Below are 19,382 nucleotides of genomic sequence, written 5' to 3'. Positions count from 1 at the left end.
ATGCACAGCTATATACTAACAAATACTGAGAACATAAAAGAGGAGTACCTTCAAAAATATAAAATATCTAAACTGTCAAATAGAGACTTTAAATAACCCAAATTCAGAAAAGGAAATAGAACTAACTGGAAAGGATATAATCATGAAACAATTCCTGCCTTAATGGAGCTTGAATTCTATTGGGGAATACTACATGTACACACACACATAACAGGAGCCTGGCCAAGGAGAGGTCCAACCTCAGAGCCTGTGCAGCATACTCTTGCCTGCTTCCAGTACTTGGAAGAGGCAGAAGAGCCTGCTTCTAGAAAGGATGGAGACTACTCGCTAACTCAGAGCATGAGCAGGTATTCTGATTGTCTCTGGATTGGAGAATGCTTACAAAGGCACTAAATGGCCAAGGCATAGCCTGTTTTCTGTCTAGCTGTGACCAAGGGAATACAAGTTGCCCTAAGACTCTGGGCAGGCCTGTGGCCTTAATCTTTCCACCTGAGTTCAATGTGGCCATAAAACTGCGCTTCAGTTCTTTTACTCTTCATTCCTTTTCCTTTAATTAAAGAAGTACTGGAGATAGTCTATAAAGTTGCAAACTTAAAAACACTGGCAGAATGAGAAATCCATAGTGATAGAAGTCCATGCTTGCATCTGTCAGAATCCAAACATGGAGGAGGAGGCAGTAAATCCACAGATCGACCTGCTTGTCCTAGCTCAGGAACTCTCCCCTGTGGATAATTCCACATATGGAAGTAGTTGGGTGGAACTTTGTAGCTCTTGCTTTAAGGGAACTATCTTTTCCCGAAGACCAAGACTGTGACATTCCCTTCCTCTCACCTCCATTTTAAGCCATCCCCTCCCAACCACCCCACCCACCCTCATTCAGGTGGAAATGCTTTGTGATTTCTCTTCCCTCTCTCTCTTTATGTATATATACACACATATATATGTATATATATATATATACATATATATATACACACACACACACACATATATATATACACACACACATATATTAGTAACACACACTCCTTTGTAGAAGCTCATTGATGATAATTACTTTAAAAATGGGGTGATAATGACTGGTGGTTAGCATTGGAGAGAACATGCTAGACTGGGGGCCTTGAACTATTGGCATTAGAGGGTAGTTTTCTTATACCTTATTTCGCAATAAGACTGATACTGGCCTCTCAACCATTCCATAAACAAGATGCTCCATTTCTCAGCTCTGGGCATTTTCTTTGGCTGTCCCCCATGCACAGGGAGAATGCTCTCCCTCCTTTGTTGCAACTACTGACCTCCTTGACTTCCTATTAAGTCCCAGCTAAAATCTCAGCTTCTACAGGAAGCCTTTCCCAACCCATCTCAATTCCATGCCTTTCCCTCTCCTAATTACCTCCTATTTATTCTTACTTCATATATATTTAGTTGTATGTTATCTCCTTCATTAGATCATAACCTCCTTGAGGTCAGGGTGGTCTTTTTGTATCCCTACTACCTAGCATAGTATATGGTACTTTTTGTTACTTTTCATTCATTTCAGTTGTGACTAACTCTTCATGGCTCCCTTCAGGGTTTTCTTGGCAAAGATATTGGATTGGTTTGCTATTTCCTTTTCCAGCTCATTTTACAGATGAAGAAACTGATGCAAACAGGATTAAGTGACTTGCCTTGGGTCACACAGCTAGTAAGTGCCTGAGGCCAGATTTGAATAGGTCTTCCTGACTCCAGGCCTGGCACTCTATCCACTGTGCCACCTAGCTGCCCTGTTCATTGTTGATTGATACCCCAACTCTTCAGGAATACCCCAGAACCCAGAAGGAGAGATGTAGCCTTGCTCAGGGACTAATGCATGAGATGTGGAGTTGAGATAAGGACCCTTAGGTTTTAGAAGAGCTACATAAGAATATGCAAAATATTAAAAAAAAATACAAAGTAATTGGTGGGAAAAGTCACTGGAAGGCAGGAGAATCAGGAAAGACTTCATGTAGAAAGTAGAGTCTGAGCTGAGCTCTGAAGGAAACAAAGGATTCTAAGAAGGGAGTATGTTCAGGCTGTGTTGGTAACCAAAAATGGGCTCCTTAGCACTTAGTCAACAAGTGCCCTTGACTAGTTTGGCTTTTTCCCCTGAACTGAATGCTATTTGTACGTTGGATTGGAGTAAGCTTGTCAGCCCCTTCACCTTGCTTCCCTTGCTTAAGCAGATCGAAAGAACCTGTGCTTTCTCCAGCATACCTTACAACCCCGCAGAAGCCAGATGGTTAAAAGCAGCCTCCGTTGGAGCCAGAGGCTGCCACAGCCACAGCCACAGCCACAGCCACAGCCGAAGCCGAAGCTGCCAGTAGCAGAGCTGACCTATGGGAGGAAGCTGAACGAGGACTTGAGGCCAGTGGGTAATCTTTTTACCATAGAGGGGGAAGCATGATTTTGCTTTACACCATCATGCTTCTCTGTAGCCTCCTGGTTACTCTTGTGCGGTGTACTTATTGGGCCTGGAAGCTTTTGATCAATATGTCAAAATGGGGATGCTGGTTCATGGGTTGGTTACTGTGGAGCCTAAATATATGCTTTGATTCTTCTGCCTCTTATCTTGAGAATTTCTTATATCCAGCAGTTTTGAACCTTTCAGACATATATATGATCCTCTTTGAGATTATAAACTCTGCCCTCCTAATGCATTTGGCAACGAGGATGGGATTGCTAGGTATAAGATCTCTATTTAGAAGCAGAAGAACTTCAGAGGAAGAGATGAATATCCCAGGGTGGGAGGATCCATTTTATTCCTCCCTAGCAAAAGAATTGGCTAAAAAAGCTGGACCCTGTGAAAACTGGGAACCAAGGCTACAGAGAGGAGATCCTAGGGATTTGGAAAGGTGTTTACAAGAGATTGGGATTCAGTCAGGGGCATCACTATCTAGGCAAAGCTGGGTAGTGTTATCAGCCTACTGGCTAGTATATGAAAGATTGAGATTAAGTGAAAGAGATGGGGGCACTCCTACCCCACGGCAAGAAGGGGAATCTCAGATAGCAGGAGAACAAACTGACTCAAATGAGAACTTTTGTATTAATGTGGCTAGAAGCAACAGGGGACCAAATAAGCCCAGTGTGCATTCCAACCCAGCCCAGACTGAGCCTGACTGCCTGCTTTGTCCTTGCCATGGTGACAGGGGAAGTGAGTGGGGGGAAAATGAGACAACATTAGGGGCTAAGGCACAAAACACTACTAGGGTTCAGGACGTCCCTCACATAGAGAATGGGAGATGGTTAAATAATCAGACAAGGGCTCGACCCATACAAAGGAGGAAGACATAAACCCGAGGTGATGACTCAGTTACAAGGGAACTTCAGGAAGATTTCTCACCACAAGAGGTCACAGATATTTTGAGTAGATTCAGCCAAAGAATAGGAGAACCATTAATATCTTGGATGGTAAGACTTGGTGATCAAGAGTCCAGTGGAATATCAGTAGATAGGACAGACTGTGTGAGATTCATAGGTATCAGCCATGATCCTCTAGTTCAACAAGCTTTTAGGGAACATCATCAGCAAGGAGATGGTGATAGCAGGACTACTCTGTTGGCGTTAGCCGCTGTGGGATGCAATAAGAGATATGCTACTGATTCTATGTGGCCCACTGAGCACAGACCCTGGTATTCACTTAGAGATTGTATCATGAGACTAAAGGAGGAGGTAATGAAGACTGCTATCATGATAGGCACTGCAGACAAATATTACAATGATCCAATGGGACTGCCTCATAGGAATTTAATAATTAGGACAGCTCCCCCTGCTTATAAACAACTAATTTTGAATTTGTTACTTGGAGAAGTAGGGAGCCATCTTACAACAGTGATAAATAAGATTTCACAGTTACATGACTTAGGAGACTGGGGAAGGGATAGATCTCCTCAAAGGAGAAGGGTGAGTAACCATCAAACTTGGCGCCAAAATAGAGTAACAAGAAAAGAAATGTTTACTGCTCTATTAAGAGCAGGGGAAGGTTTTGAAATGATAGATGGCATTCCAACCAATGAATTGTACAGAATGTACCGAAATAAAGGACTCTATAACAGAAGAAACAGGGAAATAAGAACTGCTCCTGCAAACCCACAAGCCACTCAGAGGGAAGGTGACCTTGTGTGATTAACGGATGAAAACTTGTACATCTGGGGAAAGGCTGGGAGGACAATCCTAGTCTCTACCTAGGATGGGATCCTCTTAGTTTAGTTTTCCCATTGTGTTTCCTTGTACATCTGGGGAAAGGCTGAGAGGACAATCTTAGTCTCTAGGGTGGGATCCTCTTGGCTTCCTCATTATGTTCCTTTTGAAAAGAAACATTTCCCACCTGAGTTTGGCTCTGATGTTGGATCTTTGCATAACTGAAATCTCAACCAAACTTGAGATGATTTTATTTGAAGGATAATAGTCCATACTTGCCTACTCTTTTTGTCCTTTGTTTTGTCTAACGTTGCTAGTTCTGTTTCCTTTAGGCTTAAGCACCCTGCACTTTCTGGTGACTGCCTAAGCATGTAGCATTCTTGGAATTCCTGCCAGCTTGTTAAAGAACTGACCTCTGGAATGGGACTTTTTGGGGCAGGGACACCTCTACATCCAATTTCAGCAAGAAGAAGCTATGGAAAATGAGACCTTCACCCCTTACCCCAAGATATTGAGCCCCAATCATTCGAAGGGGTGGGAATGATGATAGTGCTCTGTGTACTTATTTTGTGTTATCCTTGCTATGTTTTATTGTTATGATATTATTGATCATATGTAATGGATACAAGGATCTAGGGGTGGACATTTGAATTATTAATAATTATTTTGGGGACGATTAATTGAAGAGATTATCTTTCTGGGACCTAGGGGTGGATCACATTTGAATCATAAACCAATATTTGGGAATGTCACTGAATGATATGTTTTGCTTTATTATGAATGATATGTTTTAGTTTCCTTTGTAATTGGATCACAATGTATGTTCTAGGATACATGGCTGATTAGATTATGTATCCTACAACAAGGGGTGGAGAAGTGTGTTGGTAACCAAAAATGGGCTCCTTAGCACTTAGTCAACAAGTGCCCTTGACTAGTTTGGCTTTTTCCCCTGAACTGAATGCTGTTTGTATGTTGGATTGGAGTAAGCTTGTCAGCCCCTTCACCTTGCTTCCCTTGCTTAAGCTGATCGAAAGAACCTGTGCTTTCCTGGTCAACCCCTTCACCTTACTTAAGCAGATCGAAAGAACCTGTGCTTTCTCCAGCATACCTTACAACCCCGCAGAAGCCAGGTGGTTAAAAACAGCCTCCGTTGGAGCCAGAGGCTGCCACAGCCACAGCCACAGCCACAGCCACAGCCGAAGCCGAAGCTGCCAGTAGCAGAGCTGACCTATGGGAGGAAGCTGAACGAGGACTTGAGGCCAGTGGGTAATCTTTTTACCATAGAGGGGGAAGCATGATTTTGCTTTACACCATCATGCTTCTCTGTAGCCTCCTGGTTACTCTTGTGCGGTGTACTTATTGGGCCTGGAAGCTTTTGATCAATATGTCAAAATGAGGATGCTGGTTCATGGGTTGGTTACTGTGGAGCCTAAATATATGCTTTGATTCTTCTGCCTCTTATCTTGAGAATTTCTTATATCCAGCAGTTTCGAACCTTTCAGACATATATATGATCCTCTTTGAGATTATAAACTCTGCCCTCCTAATACACAGGCATGCAGGACTGTCAAAGGTATAGAGATGGGAGATAGGGCATTAGTTATGGGAGGTACAGAAAAGAAGGATGGTTTAACTAGGAACAATCTATAAAATGTCTGGAAAGGTACTTTGGAACAAGGTTTTGAAGCACTCGAAATACCAAAGAGAAGAGTTTGTATTTGACTTTAGTGACTAGATGGATTCAATGGATTTTATTGAGCTATGGAACTATCTTATCAGATGTGCTATAGGAAAATCACCTTGGTAGATGTAAAAGATGGACTGGAGATGAAAGAGAATAGAGATAGGAAGACCATTTTCTGTCATGCCAATTGGGGTCACAGGATCACAGAATTTCATAGTTGAAAGAGGAACTCAGTAGCTATCAGTTCCAATTCATATATAAAAAGGAATCTCCATTGAAATATACCTGCCAAGGGGGCAGCTAGGTGGTGCAGTGAGTAGAGCACCGGCTCTGGAGTCGGGAGGACCTGAGTTTAAATCTAACCTCAGACACTTGAAACATTTACTATCTGTGTGACCTTGGGCAAGTCATTTAACCCCAATTGCCCTGCCTTCCCCCCTCCAAAAAAAAAAGAAATATACCTGAAAAGTGGTTATCCAGCCTCTGCCTAAGGACATCCAATGAGAGAAAATTTTTGTGAGATAGCCTGTTACACTTTTGCATTAGGAAGATTTTTCCTGACATCAGTTTCAAATTTACCTTTTTTACCATCCATTACTCCTTTTTCTGCCCTCTTGGGACAAATGGAAGAAGTCTACTCCTTCCACAAGACAGCGTTTCAATTACTTGAACACAGTTATTACATTCCCACCTAAATCTTGTCTTTCCCAGACTATACGTCCCTAATTTCTATAACACATCTGGGTAGACGTGGTATAAGATTTAAGGAGCAAATTATTTAGTAGTCCTGTATTATTTCTCAATCAAGAGATGCTTACAAATTCTGTTTGTGAGAAAACAGAGGAATCTAGCACTCACCTGTCTGTCAGAGGGGTAATCACCAGGCGGGGTGTGTTACCCAGGTACTCATAGGAGTACAAGAATTCAGCATCACAAATGTTGGCAAAGCAATGTTTCTTCTCATCATCCCACCGATGGCGCAGCTGGGACAGCCAGAGAAAAGCCTGGGTGTTCTCTACCTGTAGAAAGCAACAGAATAAATAACAGAGGTTTATGGTTGTAATCAGACAACAACTAACACTTGGGGCACACAGCACACAGGACTTAGATTCACATAATCATACAGTCATAGAACATTGTTCTATGTTGGAAGCTGGAAGTGAGTTTACTTGGACTAAATCTAGCCCTCTCATTTGATAGATGAGGAAAATTAGACTCAATGAGGTGAAGTGCCTTACCCAACATCACAAACTGACCTAGTTCTAGGGCCTAAAATAACACCTTTTGACCTAAGCTTAACAAACAGTTGTTTTCAGTATGGAAAAGCATCAGCAAACAGTTGCCAATGGGAGGGAAAAACACAGGAATACAGTATAGTATTTTTAATACATCATTTAGTAAGGGAGTTTTCAGGTGACCGTACTCATATTACTATTCTCTATCCTGCCCCCTTTTGTTCGACTTTGTACAGACTTAGGTTACCTAGTGATTTTCTAGGTTTATATATCTCTAGAATCCTAAACTCCATTTGGACAAAGTAGGCATAGCTCCCACAAGCCCAGGTGCCCACGGTGCCTGAAGCCTACCTTCTGAGAGATCATCTTGGCCACTACATCCCGGGCATGTACATCAATAGTACAGATGGTCATAATTTTTTGTCGGTCACCCTTAGAGAGCTGGCCAATTAGCATGGTGATCAGGGTGTTAAGTTGAGTAACTTGCTTCTTATGGTATTCCTTCATGGCACTTTCATACCCTTCCTCTAGCCTGGCAAAGGCAATGCCCACCTCAGTGGTCCACCAGATTTGGGTGCAGGTCAAAGCCACCTGTAGGGTAAAGAATCATTTGGGTGAGCTGATTAAATGTCTAAATCCTTATCTAAGCTCTCTACCAAATAGCAAAGACTTAGGGTATTACAAATCCTTCTCTTGCCTATTTAATTTGAGTCTATTCCACTATATTGAACACTTGGTGAACTGGACTACTTAAATAAGAAGCAGAAAAATAGTATTGGCTCCTAGGAAGCCTATAGCTTAGGTGAGGTGACACACAGACATGCTTTAGCCTGGATTTCAAAAACTGTTTTACTGATCTTAAGGTCAGCTGCTGTCTTGGAATATTACATAGATAAATTCTATTACATAGTTAAAGTCTACTGGGTGGCACTTTATTTCAATAGGCCACATTTTTTTTCTGCCTGTGACTACCAATATAATACTTTATACAATAATTGTATTTCTTAAAAGTTGCATGTTAATTCTACTTTTGAAAATTAAATTTTACTTTGAAGGCAATTGGGTAAACTTTTTTCTAAAGACTGAGGTTACTCTTTTGTCATGTAAAATGCTTTTGTAATACAAATAGTCACCATCAATTTATTTGTCATGTCAGTTAATATTTTTGTACATTGAATTTGTACGTTTTGTTAAAGCAGGCCCACCTGATATGAGAGCCAAAGCTTTCCTAGAGTATGGAAAATCAGAACAACTAGCTCTGAACAGACTGAGAAATGCCTTCAGAAGGGGAGAAATAAGATAGTTTTGCTGCTTGAGGACACTTTTGAAGCTACAACAAGGGAAATAGGTGGAGAAAATTTCCAGAAGAGCCCTTTCAAGGAAAATACCTGAGCAGGGTAGTCAAAGAGCCACTGTTCCCTAGGTTTCTCTTCATAGGCAGTGACACCTTCTGTCATTTCATGTCTCACGGTGGCCCTCATGTGATCAAGCACATTATTCAACCAGATTTCAGCCTAAAAGAATTCAAGGTGAGAGATTGCTTCTATGCACTTAGGTGGTTGTGATTATCATGATATAACAAGGGGATGAGCAGTTTGTAAGAAGGGAATCTATTAGGGTATATTTTCAGCTTAAGGAAATACAAGAGGATCCAGTTCAGCTTTCATTTTTCTTTGGGGTATGAACCCAAATTGGGAAATTCAGGGATTTAGGTATATTGAAGCTGGCCCTGGAAATAGCAGTATTATAGATTTAACAGTTAGAAAGGACCTTGGAGACCATCTAGTCCAATGCTTTTATTTTATAGATGAAGGAAATTAGACCCAAAGTAGTTAAGTGACTTATAGTTATGGTTCAAATGTATCCTCTTTCACACCTCTCAAAGTAACTTAAAGCTTTCAACTATATTGAGCTATATTGAGTACATTGATACTATACTGAGTATATGGTATAGAAAATTGTTAAAGGGAAATAAAAGGTGTATATAAGTTTTTGAATTTGAAATAATTATGAGATAGAAAAGTGAGAATGGAGGAATAAATGATAAGATGCTAAGAATGAATTAAAAGACATTTATTAAGGGATTGCTATATGATGGGCACTGTGCTAAGTATTAGGGTTACAAAAATAAATGTAAAGATAGTCCCTGTCATCAAAGAACTTATTTTGAAAGGAGGAAGATAACACTCATAGGAGAATAGTAGCTAGGGAGGTTGGTTTGGAAAGTTACAAGGGAGTTACGATTTTGTGCTTCTGCTGGCTCTAGGCTGATTCAGAACTCTGCCCTCAATCATATGGAACCAAATTGAGCTAGTTTTTCCCAACTTTAGTCAAGTGAGCCCTGGGTTTTGTACCATAAACACATTATTTATTTATTTATTTGGTTATGTTTTTAACTCTGTGGTTTTCAAGAATGGAAATTACTACAGGGAAATGAGAGAAATTATTATTCTCTATTACATTAATAACCAATGATTAAATTAGGATTAAGGCTTTTTCTATTTCCTCATTCAGGACCAACCCCTGTAAGTTATTCTCTGAGGGATACTGCTGATAGATGACATTGCCCAAATCCTCTGGGAACATGTTCCTCCATCTTAGATTGGACACCAGCCATTTAGGAGATCTTACTTCTGTTTAGAGTGTAAAGAGAAACTAATCTAGGTGAATTCCATCACCAAAGCATTAAGCCCCCATCCTTATACCCCTCTATTGGAGTTTAGGGTAACCCAGCTAATGAAGTAGAAAACCAACCAGAGTGGTCTGGATAGAGATGGATTCCTTTATCCAGATTGCTGAAGGTGGCTGAATCTCATGGTCAAACCAAGCTCTCAGCAGAAGGAATTAAAAGCTTTCAGCCCACCCCCTCATTTGAAAGTCCCCTCCTCATTAATTGTTCAACAATCAGGACTTTCACCTGTGGGGCACCCCTTTTCCAAAAGCATTGAAGCTTTTGGTGATCTCCATGATTTTGTCTTTGGTTACTAAGAAAGACCACTGACCATCAATTTAATGATTATCAGCTAGCCTAATTAATAAATTATTAATTACCCAGAAACTCTGTCTCTCAGGCTTTTTATTCATCTCAAAAACATGTAAATTTGTACCGTTTAAAGATCATACTTCAAAGATTTAGATATTGCAGCAGCTGTTGGTTGCTGCTGGTCAAGTGTTTTAAGGATCATATAAGCCCATTGTGAAGTAGGAACAGTGATACCAAAGAAGAAAGGAATATGTGGTTTAAAACAAAACAACTGATACATCATTCTATGAAATAGCATAATTAGTCTTCAGAAAATAAGCAAAGACCTTTAGAAGGACCTGAAGGGTCCCAGGAAGGGTTGTTCTTGATTCCTCTATGGTGTAACATAGATTTCTTGAAATTGGATAAACAGTGAAAAAACCAGGAAAAGGTAATTTTTAGTGATGAAACTAAACTTTCATTCAAAGTTAAACCAAAACCACTGTCAGAAGAACTCCAGATGAGCTTATAAGATCTGAGTATCTTATCAGGCTGCAATATATCCATCCCAAAAATGTGTTGGGGCATTTGTGCTTTTAGTGGGCACAGACATCTTGTCCTCATTGAGGGAATGATGAATTTTGATATATTCATATGCTGAGAAGCAGAGTTCTCAAATTGCAGAAATTCCCAACTAGACATATAATAATCTAACAGCACCTTGCATCATACTACATGTCTTCAGTAGTGAAAAAATTTATCCAAGAGATGGCGATAAATACATTTCAGTATCTGGGAATGCTCCTGATTTGAATTTTACTAAAAGTTTTAATTAAATTAATTAAATAAAAATAATTTTAATTAAATTTAAATTTTATTAAAATTATGGTCTAAAATCAAGTCTAGATATGGAAAAACCAAGTGTTCATCCAACATGATATATGGTTCCATGATGAAGAATTAAAGAATATCTATCAAAAAATGTTGTTACTTTAATGCCAAATCATATAAAACAAGTGATTTCAGGATAAAAACATCTTGCACATTAAAAGTTTTTTTAAGATTAAAAAAGTTGTAAGATTTGTTTTATAAATCAAAATTGAATAATATGTATCAATATTGTAAAAATCAATAAATTTAATTATTTTACTTTGCCCCAGTAAACTTGTATACCCCTCCATATCAGTGGAAGAATGAGCCAAAATGTGATTTGTGGGAAGCTCCTCAAAATTGCATCTAAATCACATAAATATAAAGTTTGATGTTTTAGGCCATGATTTAAGTGTAACCTAATGGCAGTTTAGCTGTGACTTACTGAAAGACTAGTCTCTGTGCTAGATGTTGACTGGGAGTATTGCACGCCATTCAATATTATTATAATAATACTTTTTATTATTGAACTTTTCATGTTTGATTCAGAATGACTCTTTAAAACAGGAGTACATGCAAGTATTATTAATCCCATTTTAATGAGACTCAGAGAGGGTAAGTGAATTGACCATGATCACAGAGCTAGTAAATATTAAGGGAAAAAAATCTACACTTGTCTTCTGATTGTGACTATTGCTTTTTCCATTCTACTAGAGTGACTTAAGGTAGGGGCTCCTTTTCAGGTTGGAAAGGGCCTATAGGAGGTCATAATTATAAATCAGGAAAAGTAAAAGAAAACTGGAGATCAGAATCATTGAAAGACCAAGTTTGGGCTCTTCAACAGGGGAGGTGCTCACTGTATTTTAAGGAAAGAGTATGCATAGGGCTTTGGATATTTTCCTACTCAGGGAATTCCAATTCCACCTTTAGATGAGAGGGCAGAGCACCAGAAGCAGGTGAACCTCCCCCAAAGGTTACTTGGTATTAACAGCATACCCAATACATAAGGAAAGTAGAATAAAGAAAACGGTTTGTATACATGTCAGTTGGGCTGCAGAGGGGTAAAGGACATATTTTTTCTTCAGGAGGATGCAAGGTGATCCTAATTTTAAATAACAGCAGGCCAGTGTGTCCAGGGAGTATAACTAGGTCTCAGTGGCAAGGCAGAAGAAAACATTGGTCAGGCTTCTCAGTAAAGTGAGAGTGACCAAAAAAGAAACCAAATATGTGTCAAAACTGGGCAAATAAATTCATGGATTCATTGCTTCTTCATTCTATGCTGAAGCTGAGGAGGTAATCTTCTATTTTTAGCCCAAGTCCTACCCTGGCACAAGTGTGAGATCTTCAGGCTCATTCTTGATATAAAAAAATAGATTATTGTTAAGAGTTTTGAGGACTAGGTGTAATCCAGGGATAAGCCCAGCACTACTGTGATTATGACTCATAGGAACATGCACTCAAATTAGTTCTAGGGGCAAGTAACTGCTATACTGTTTTCAGCACTTTATTGGACCACTCAGAGAGCAAAAGTCTTTAAGTTTTCCTAAGGGAGTGATAGCTGCTTCTGTTTTAGCAGAAGTATGAAAGACTGGTAGTATGAAAGAAGTAGAAGTATGAAAGGCTGAGTACCTGAGGCTAATTTGTAGCCCTATGCTCAGTGTTACCTGTGCAAGGATGGGACATGAGGGAATGAGAGATTTCTCAGGACTCTAGAAGATCTTAAAGGGATTAGTATCCCTTAAAGCGTGGAAGTATCCTAGAAGATATTATTTTTCCTGGGGGATGAAAAATATTTGCTATAGATGAGAGTATCCCAGGATGAGAGGATGCAGTGGATAGAGAGCCAGATCTGCAGGCAGTAAGAGCTGGGTTCAGATGTGGTCTCAGATGCTTAATAGCTGCGTGACCCTATACCAGTCATTTAACCTGTTTGCCTCAGTTTCCTCATCTATAAAATGGGAATAATAATAATATTACCTCACTCCTAGGGTTGCTGTGAGGATCAAATGCGATATTAATTGTAAAGTGCTTAGCACAGTGTCTGGAACATAGTAAGTGCTATATAAATGTTTGATGTTATTTTTTTGGAGTCCCTACTGGGACAGAAAATCCAAAGTGGTTTGTCATAACACTGTATTTCACTGCATAATCATCACAGATTTTATGCCAATTTTTTTTTGCAAAAAAGTGGATTAAGACCATTACGTGAAGCTTAAAAATTATGCTGATATTATTTAAAAATCATTTATTACTAAACTGTCTTTGGTGCAAGGTTAGGATGCATGCAATACTCATGAGTATACATTAAAATCGAATACTGACAATGTGTGTGCACTGAGAATTCTAGGCTTGCAGCTTGCAATGTGCAAGAGATAAATGTGTGTCCATAAGCCACTAGTGAAAATATTGCTGCTCTATTTACCTTTTAAGCAAGTGAAGAACAGAATTATACCATGCGGAAATTACGCGATGAAAGATTATAAACCAATTTTTAGACTGAAAAAAAGGGTGTGATGATTATGCAGTGGCGACAATTATGTGCTGAAATATGGTATTACTAATCATTGATAATTTGTACATTCCTATCTTACTGATTTGAGTTGGATGCTTTTTTGTTCCTTTTTGCATGTGAATAGTTCTTTGGGACAGAAAGAGATGTGAATTTGTGAGTAACATCCAGCATTAAAGTGGTTTAAGTCAAATGAAGTTGAATATTTACAGGAAAGACATAGGCTTTTAAAAGGTTTTTCACACAGTAGTTGAAGAGAAAGTAGATAATAGTTTTGCCCCACTCATAAATGTCTAGCTCTCGAGCTTAACACTAATCATCTTAGAACTCAGCACTTTTCTTAGAACATCAGCAAAAGGAGAGGATGGGAGGGGAGGATATGAGGGAAAGTAAATGCTTTTCCACTTTACCTGGCCATTACAGTCACAAGGCTCACTGAAATTCACATACTCCTCCTCTTTACTATACATGCCAAGGCTTCTCTTGGTTGGTTTTTGGCTGGAGTCCACCTGGAATTTCATCCTAGTCATACTGTCAAACAGCTTGGAAAGATGGTGCTGAACCTACAAAAGTTGAGAGCATGTCATCAAGGTTAATTATCACCTTAAAAAGTACCCAGTAAAAACCTATCACTTGGCTAGATACTGTGGTGTATATAACAAAAAGAGATGAAAGATACAGTTTTCATCTTTTGAAAAGTTATGATCTAGTTGGTGCAGTGGAAAGAGAAAGACACTTGGGGAGAAGAATGTGGAAATGGGAATGACAGTAGCATGTGGGGCAATAGGCAGGAGACTAGCAGGGGTGTGAGAGGTAAGAGGGGTGTGACCAGAATGCCACTGCCAAAAACAATCATTGACTCATTTTTGTGAGATAAACTGGCTTTCACCTATACTTCATACTTCTTTTTCTCTGAGGTATTTTCCTATCTTTGCTCCATATAGAACTCCACTTTGGCTTTGGACCTTATTCTCCAGGTTCAATATAGAATTTTCTGACACCCTCTAGACAAATGTCTTTGTGGATTTGCAGGTTTGACCTTATCATGGTATTCTGTTTGTTCTTTTGTTGTTGTTCTTTTTAATGTTTATTGTTCTCTTTTGTTTTTATATCATCTTCATTTCCAAATATATCTTTCACCCCTCCCTAGATCTCTGGATTTCACCTCCTGTCCTTGTGTCTGAGTGCTTGGTGTCCTGTAGTTTTTCTGTGTCAAATAAATTAAGCCTCACTATCCAGGACAAAGAATCTGGTATCCAGGGTAGGAGAGGGAAGATCCTGGAGTAAAGCAACAAGATGAATCAAGGTTGGTAGATCTCAATGAATCACTATCTTGCATCTCATGACAAGGCGTCTGTATTTGTATTAATAGAAGCACCATCGTTCTAGTCATCCAGGTTCACAGCCTTGGAATCATATTCTTTCCTCCCCATCAACCTCCTTCACCAAATCTTATTGATTCTACCTTTACAAACGTCTAACATTCATCTCTTATTTCCAGTCATGATGTCTCTATCCTACATCAAGCTTTTATCATCTCTTACTAGGACTATTACAACAGCCTCCTAATTGGGCTTCCAGACTCCAGTCTTTCCCCTCTCTATTCCAGCTGCTAAATGACATCCCTAAAATGCATTTTATTCTATCTCCTGACTAAAAATATTTTAAGTATTCATATTGCCTTTCTAATAAAAAACAAATTACCCAACCTGGCATTTAAAACTCCATGTATCCTAGCTTCCATCTATCTTTTCTATCTGTATGTTACTCCCGTTCACACATTTTTCATACCAAACTGGCCTGCTTCTCGAAGCACAACATTCTAGCCTTTACCTTCATGCTTTTGCACAAGTAGCCCTTTATGTCTGCAAGGCTCTCTCTTTTCAACTGTGCCTTATAGATTGCATACACTTCAAAACACAGTTCAGCTATTACTTCCTACACAAGACCTTTCCTGACACTCCCAATTCCCAGTACTCTTTTTGTCCTCAAATTACTTTGTTATATTGTGTATATTACTTGGGTATATTTTATTATCCCCACAGGTAGAATATAAGCACTTTGAGGGAAGAAAGTTTCCTTCCTTCCCTTTTTTCCTTCTTTCCTTCCTTCCTTCCTCTTCTCTTTCTCCTCCTCCTTGCATAGTGTCTGGTTATAGCAGACATTTATTAAGTCTGTTGAACTGAATTTGATAGCAAGGAGGATTTTGCTATGAGTTGTACAATATAGAGCGTGTTATTTTTGTGGTTTGGGTTTTTTTTTCTTTCAACAATACCATGCAACACTTATAAATTTAAAAAGTAAAAACTGTTCTCTAACAGAAACTCATTTTTACTCTTCAATCTATTAAGGAGAATAAACTGTTCCTTGATGGAATGGAAAACAAAGGTAGGAGGAAGAAATAAAGTATAAAGAGGTAGAGGGAAATTCTATGTCAGGAAGTATCACCCAAAATTTGTGGGCCTATAACAGCTATGAGGTTCTTCCTACAGAGATAAAAGGTGGATCATCTCTGGGGTGTGTGAGTCAGAGACCACTACTCACATTAAAAATAGACAGAGACCATTCTTGAGAGAAGGCAAAAAGGAACTGTATTGCTTTCTCATGAGAAAGGATGCCTGCCACCCAAGCAGGGGCACTTTAATTATGTTTTACATTTATTTGGGCATGTGAACAAATGGGCACATCCCCTGAACAGAGTACAGGAGAGTACAAAGGACTCAGATGGACACCAGTCCTTTTATTGGCTTTCTCTTAGAATCTCTCGCCTGGCTCCTCATTGACCAGATACAACCCCTGACTGCCTTCGTCATGCCATCCTCAAATGGCTGGATTAAGCATGTGTACAAGCCTCTAATCTTTCACTCCAGAGCTTTGATTAGAACTAGTTCTAACCAGGCACCTGACTTACATTCTGCTAAACCTGGTGGGGGGAGCTTTCAACTCTGTGGAAACAAAACTATCCCCCCATCTCTTATGGGGGGAAGCAGCTTCTTGTGCTCCAAGAGATGCTGATGAGGAATCATATATGCCATCAGAAACAGTGACGACCTGAAAGTTTGGTTAAAGGAGGCAGACAGGCTAGGTGATATATAAATTCGTATAGTTTATTCCCTTGAAGCTAGCAGATACATGATCATGGAATCAGAAGCAGACTTCTGATTAACTTGAAGAAAGACAAGGTTTAAGTAACAATCTCAACTGCAGTTTATGATCTCCATATCAAAGAAAGGAAGTTCTTAGCTGAACAAGACAATTGACAAGGTAGGGTCACTTAGAGGTTATGATCCCAAGATGCAAATGTATCTAGAATATCAAGATTAGGGAAATCCCACTGTCCTGGTTGCAGATATCCTGTCACCAACAGGAAAGATACCCCTTGTCAATCTTACCTGGTCTTTGAAGTTGCTGACATGGAAAGGGGCATTTTTAGAATAGAGCAAAAGCAGTTTGGATGCTTTGGATAATATTGGGGTTCAAATGATCTGAAAGGATTGTCAAATGTCATCCATTAATGGTCAATCAATCAATCAACAGGCAATTGTTGAGTCTAGATGGAAAACCAAAAAGAGCCTACTATGGGCCAGACTCTGGCTAAAGGATACAAAGGCAAAAATTAAGTAGTTCCCACCATAAGGAGCTTACATTCTATTAGGGAAGATAACATAGACATATGTAAGTATACACATGTAACCTAGGCATGATCTCACCACTAGCTCTTACCAGGAGCTAAGGTTCCTTTATCCATACTGAGAGGTCAGAATGGTTCCCCCCCCTCCTGAAGAAAAAAAAAACAAAAAACAAAACAACAGAGTCATCTAAGTGTAAACACCTGCAGGCTAGGGTCCCCTTTAACAACAAGGGCAAGCCACTTAAACAACAAGCTGCAAGCCCTGGGGTTAGTTGGTTTGGGAGGTTGTCTCAGCCCCAGCCACAGGAAGTTTTACTCCTGGGATAGTGAAGGAAGTCGTGCATCTGAGCCTCGGATTATTGAGGGAACCTCTGCTGACAAAGAATGCTAGATCCAGCCGTGCAGCAAAGAGTGGTGGGGGTGAGAACGAACCAGCACACCTGGTGAGTGCAGAAGCAGTGGGGCAGAATGCTCCTGGCAGTGGGCAATTACAGGAGGTTGGAGGTTTGGCTTTGTTTCCAGACTAGAGAAGAGAACTGAAGATCTAGGGCAAGAGGCACCATTTCCCATCTCCCAGGGCTAGAGGTGATTACAAAAATAAGCTGTTACCACAAAAAAAATGCACAGGCAAAGAAGAAAGAATCCAATGATAGAAAGCTATTATTGTGGTACTGGAAAAATCAGTTATTGCTAAGGAGAACCCTGCCCCCAGCCCCTAACTAAAACCCCAGTTTGCATAAAAAAGAATGGACTCAGACCTTTTTTGGTTTAGCAAATGTCCTGGGACTCCTCCAAAGAATGTCAATAGGTGAGATTATCCCACTTAATGATAACCAGTCAGAATCTGTGATCTGTCAGTACCTTTGTTCCTGTACCCCCAGACCACCCTGTGACCTGGCGTGTAAATTTCAAGGGATAATTAACCACTGCACCCTGTATTTTCTATATAAACTACTGGGGTTCATCTTTAGAGGAAGGTATTGAAACAAAGAAACCCCCTTCTACCCTAGAGAGTAACGTCAAATGGTTACCTGCCCCAAAAGAATTCATAGAAGATCCTAAAAAAGACTTGAAAAATCAAGTGACAGAGATGGAGGAAAAACTAAAATCTATACCTATATCTATAAGAATAATCCAAGAAAAACAAGATTATGAAAGGAAAGTAAACCAATTAGAAAAGGAGATCCAGAATCTTAAGGAAGAAAATGACACTTTGAAAATTAGAACTGGGAAAGGCAAAGCCAGCAAAATTTAAGACATCAAGTAATAATTAAACAAAAGATGAATAATGAAAAAATAGAAGAGAAATTGAAACATCTTATAAGAGAAACAACAGATCTGGAGGAGAGATCAAGAAGACAAAACATAAAAATAATAGGACTAACTGAAAGCTATGATCAAAAAAAGAATATTGATACAATAATACAAGATATAACTAAACAAAATTTCCCTGAAGCATTAGAACATGGGGGGAAGGCAGAAATAGGAAAAAAAATCCATCAATCACCACTTAAAAGAGATCCTATGAGGAAAACTCATAGGAATATTATAATCAAATTCTAAAACTCCCAGCTCAAGGATAAAATATTAAAAGCAATAAGAATAAAACAATTTAAATATGATGGTGCCACAATTAGAATCACACAAAAACTAGCAGCGGAGAGATTAAAGGACTGCATGTCTTGGAACACTATATATTGAAGAGCAAAAGAACTGGGGCTCTGGCCGAAAATACCATACCCAACTGTATTATGAAGGCAGAATTTATGATTTCAAAGATAATCATATATATGTCTGAATGGTTCAGAACCACAGGATATAAGGAATTCTCTAAATAGAAGGCAGAAGAATTGAAGCATTTATTCAAGCTCCAAAGTAGCAGACCCATGAACCAGTGTCCCCATTTTGATATCTTGGTCAAAAGCTTCCAGGCCCAATAAGTCTGCCTCACAAGAGTAACCAGGAGGCTACAGAAAAACATGATGGCATTAAAACGAATTATATTCGTGCTTCGCCCCTCCAATAAGAAGATTACCCACTGGCCTCAAGCCCTTGCTCAGCACTCCTTGGTCCACCCCGAGGGTCAGCCCTGCTACCAGCAGCTCCTGCCTCTTCAGCTCCTTTGGCTTCAGCTTTATCTTCAGCTTCAGCTGTACCTGTCTCTGGCTCCAACAAGTCTCAATCTCCAAGCTGTGTTCTCTCCACTTATAGAGTTTTTGACGTCATCAAGTGTCGTCTGAATGACCAGAACTTAGGCTCTGGTGATTGGCTCTTGAGTTATCCCCTTCCCTTAGGACCCTGGGAAGTTCACATCCACATAGGTTAGGTTAACACCT

At 39.6% G+C, this 19,382-nt stretch overlaps 1 protein-coding gene across 1 annotated transcript in view; it reads right to left on the bottom strand.

Annotated features, from left to right (window-relative positions):
- DNAH9 (dynein axonemal heavy chain 9) overlaps window positions 1–19,382 on the bottom strand; it is a 529,624-nt gene that overhangs the window by 305,227 nt on the left and 205,015 nt on the right. The window contains exons 23-26 of the mRNA XM_036755666.1: window positions 13,826–13,978; window positions 8,463–8,588; window positions 7,426–7,665; window positions 6,698–6,858 (exon numbers count right to left, since the gene is read on the bottom strand). Coding sequence (XP_036611561.1) covers window positions 6,698–6,858; window positions 7,426–7,665; window positions 8,463–8,588; window positions 13,826–13,978 — 680 coding nt within the window. The remainder of the gene's footprint in view (window positions 1–6,697; window positions 6,859–7,425; window positions 7,666–8,462; window positions 8,589–13,825; window positions 13,979–19,382) is intronic.

The sequence above is a fragment of the Trichosurus vulpecula genome, chromosome 4, assembly GCF_011100635.1.
Source record: "Trichosurus vulpecula isolate mTriVul1 chromosome 4, mTriVul1.pri, whole genome shotgun sequence".
Taxonomy (NCBI): domain Eukaryota; kingdom Metazoa; phylum Chordata; class Mammalia; order Diprotodontia; family Phalangeridae; genus Trichosurus; species Trichosurus vulpecula.
Note: the sequence above shows the minus strand (reverse complement) of the source record. Positions and strands in the feature narration are given on the sequence as shown.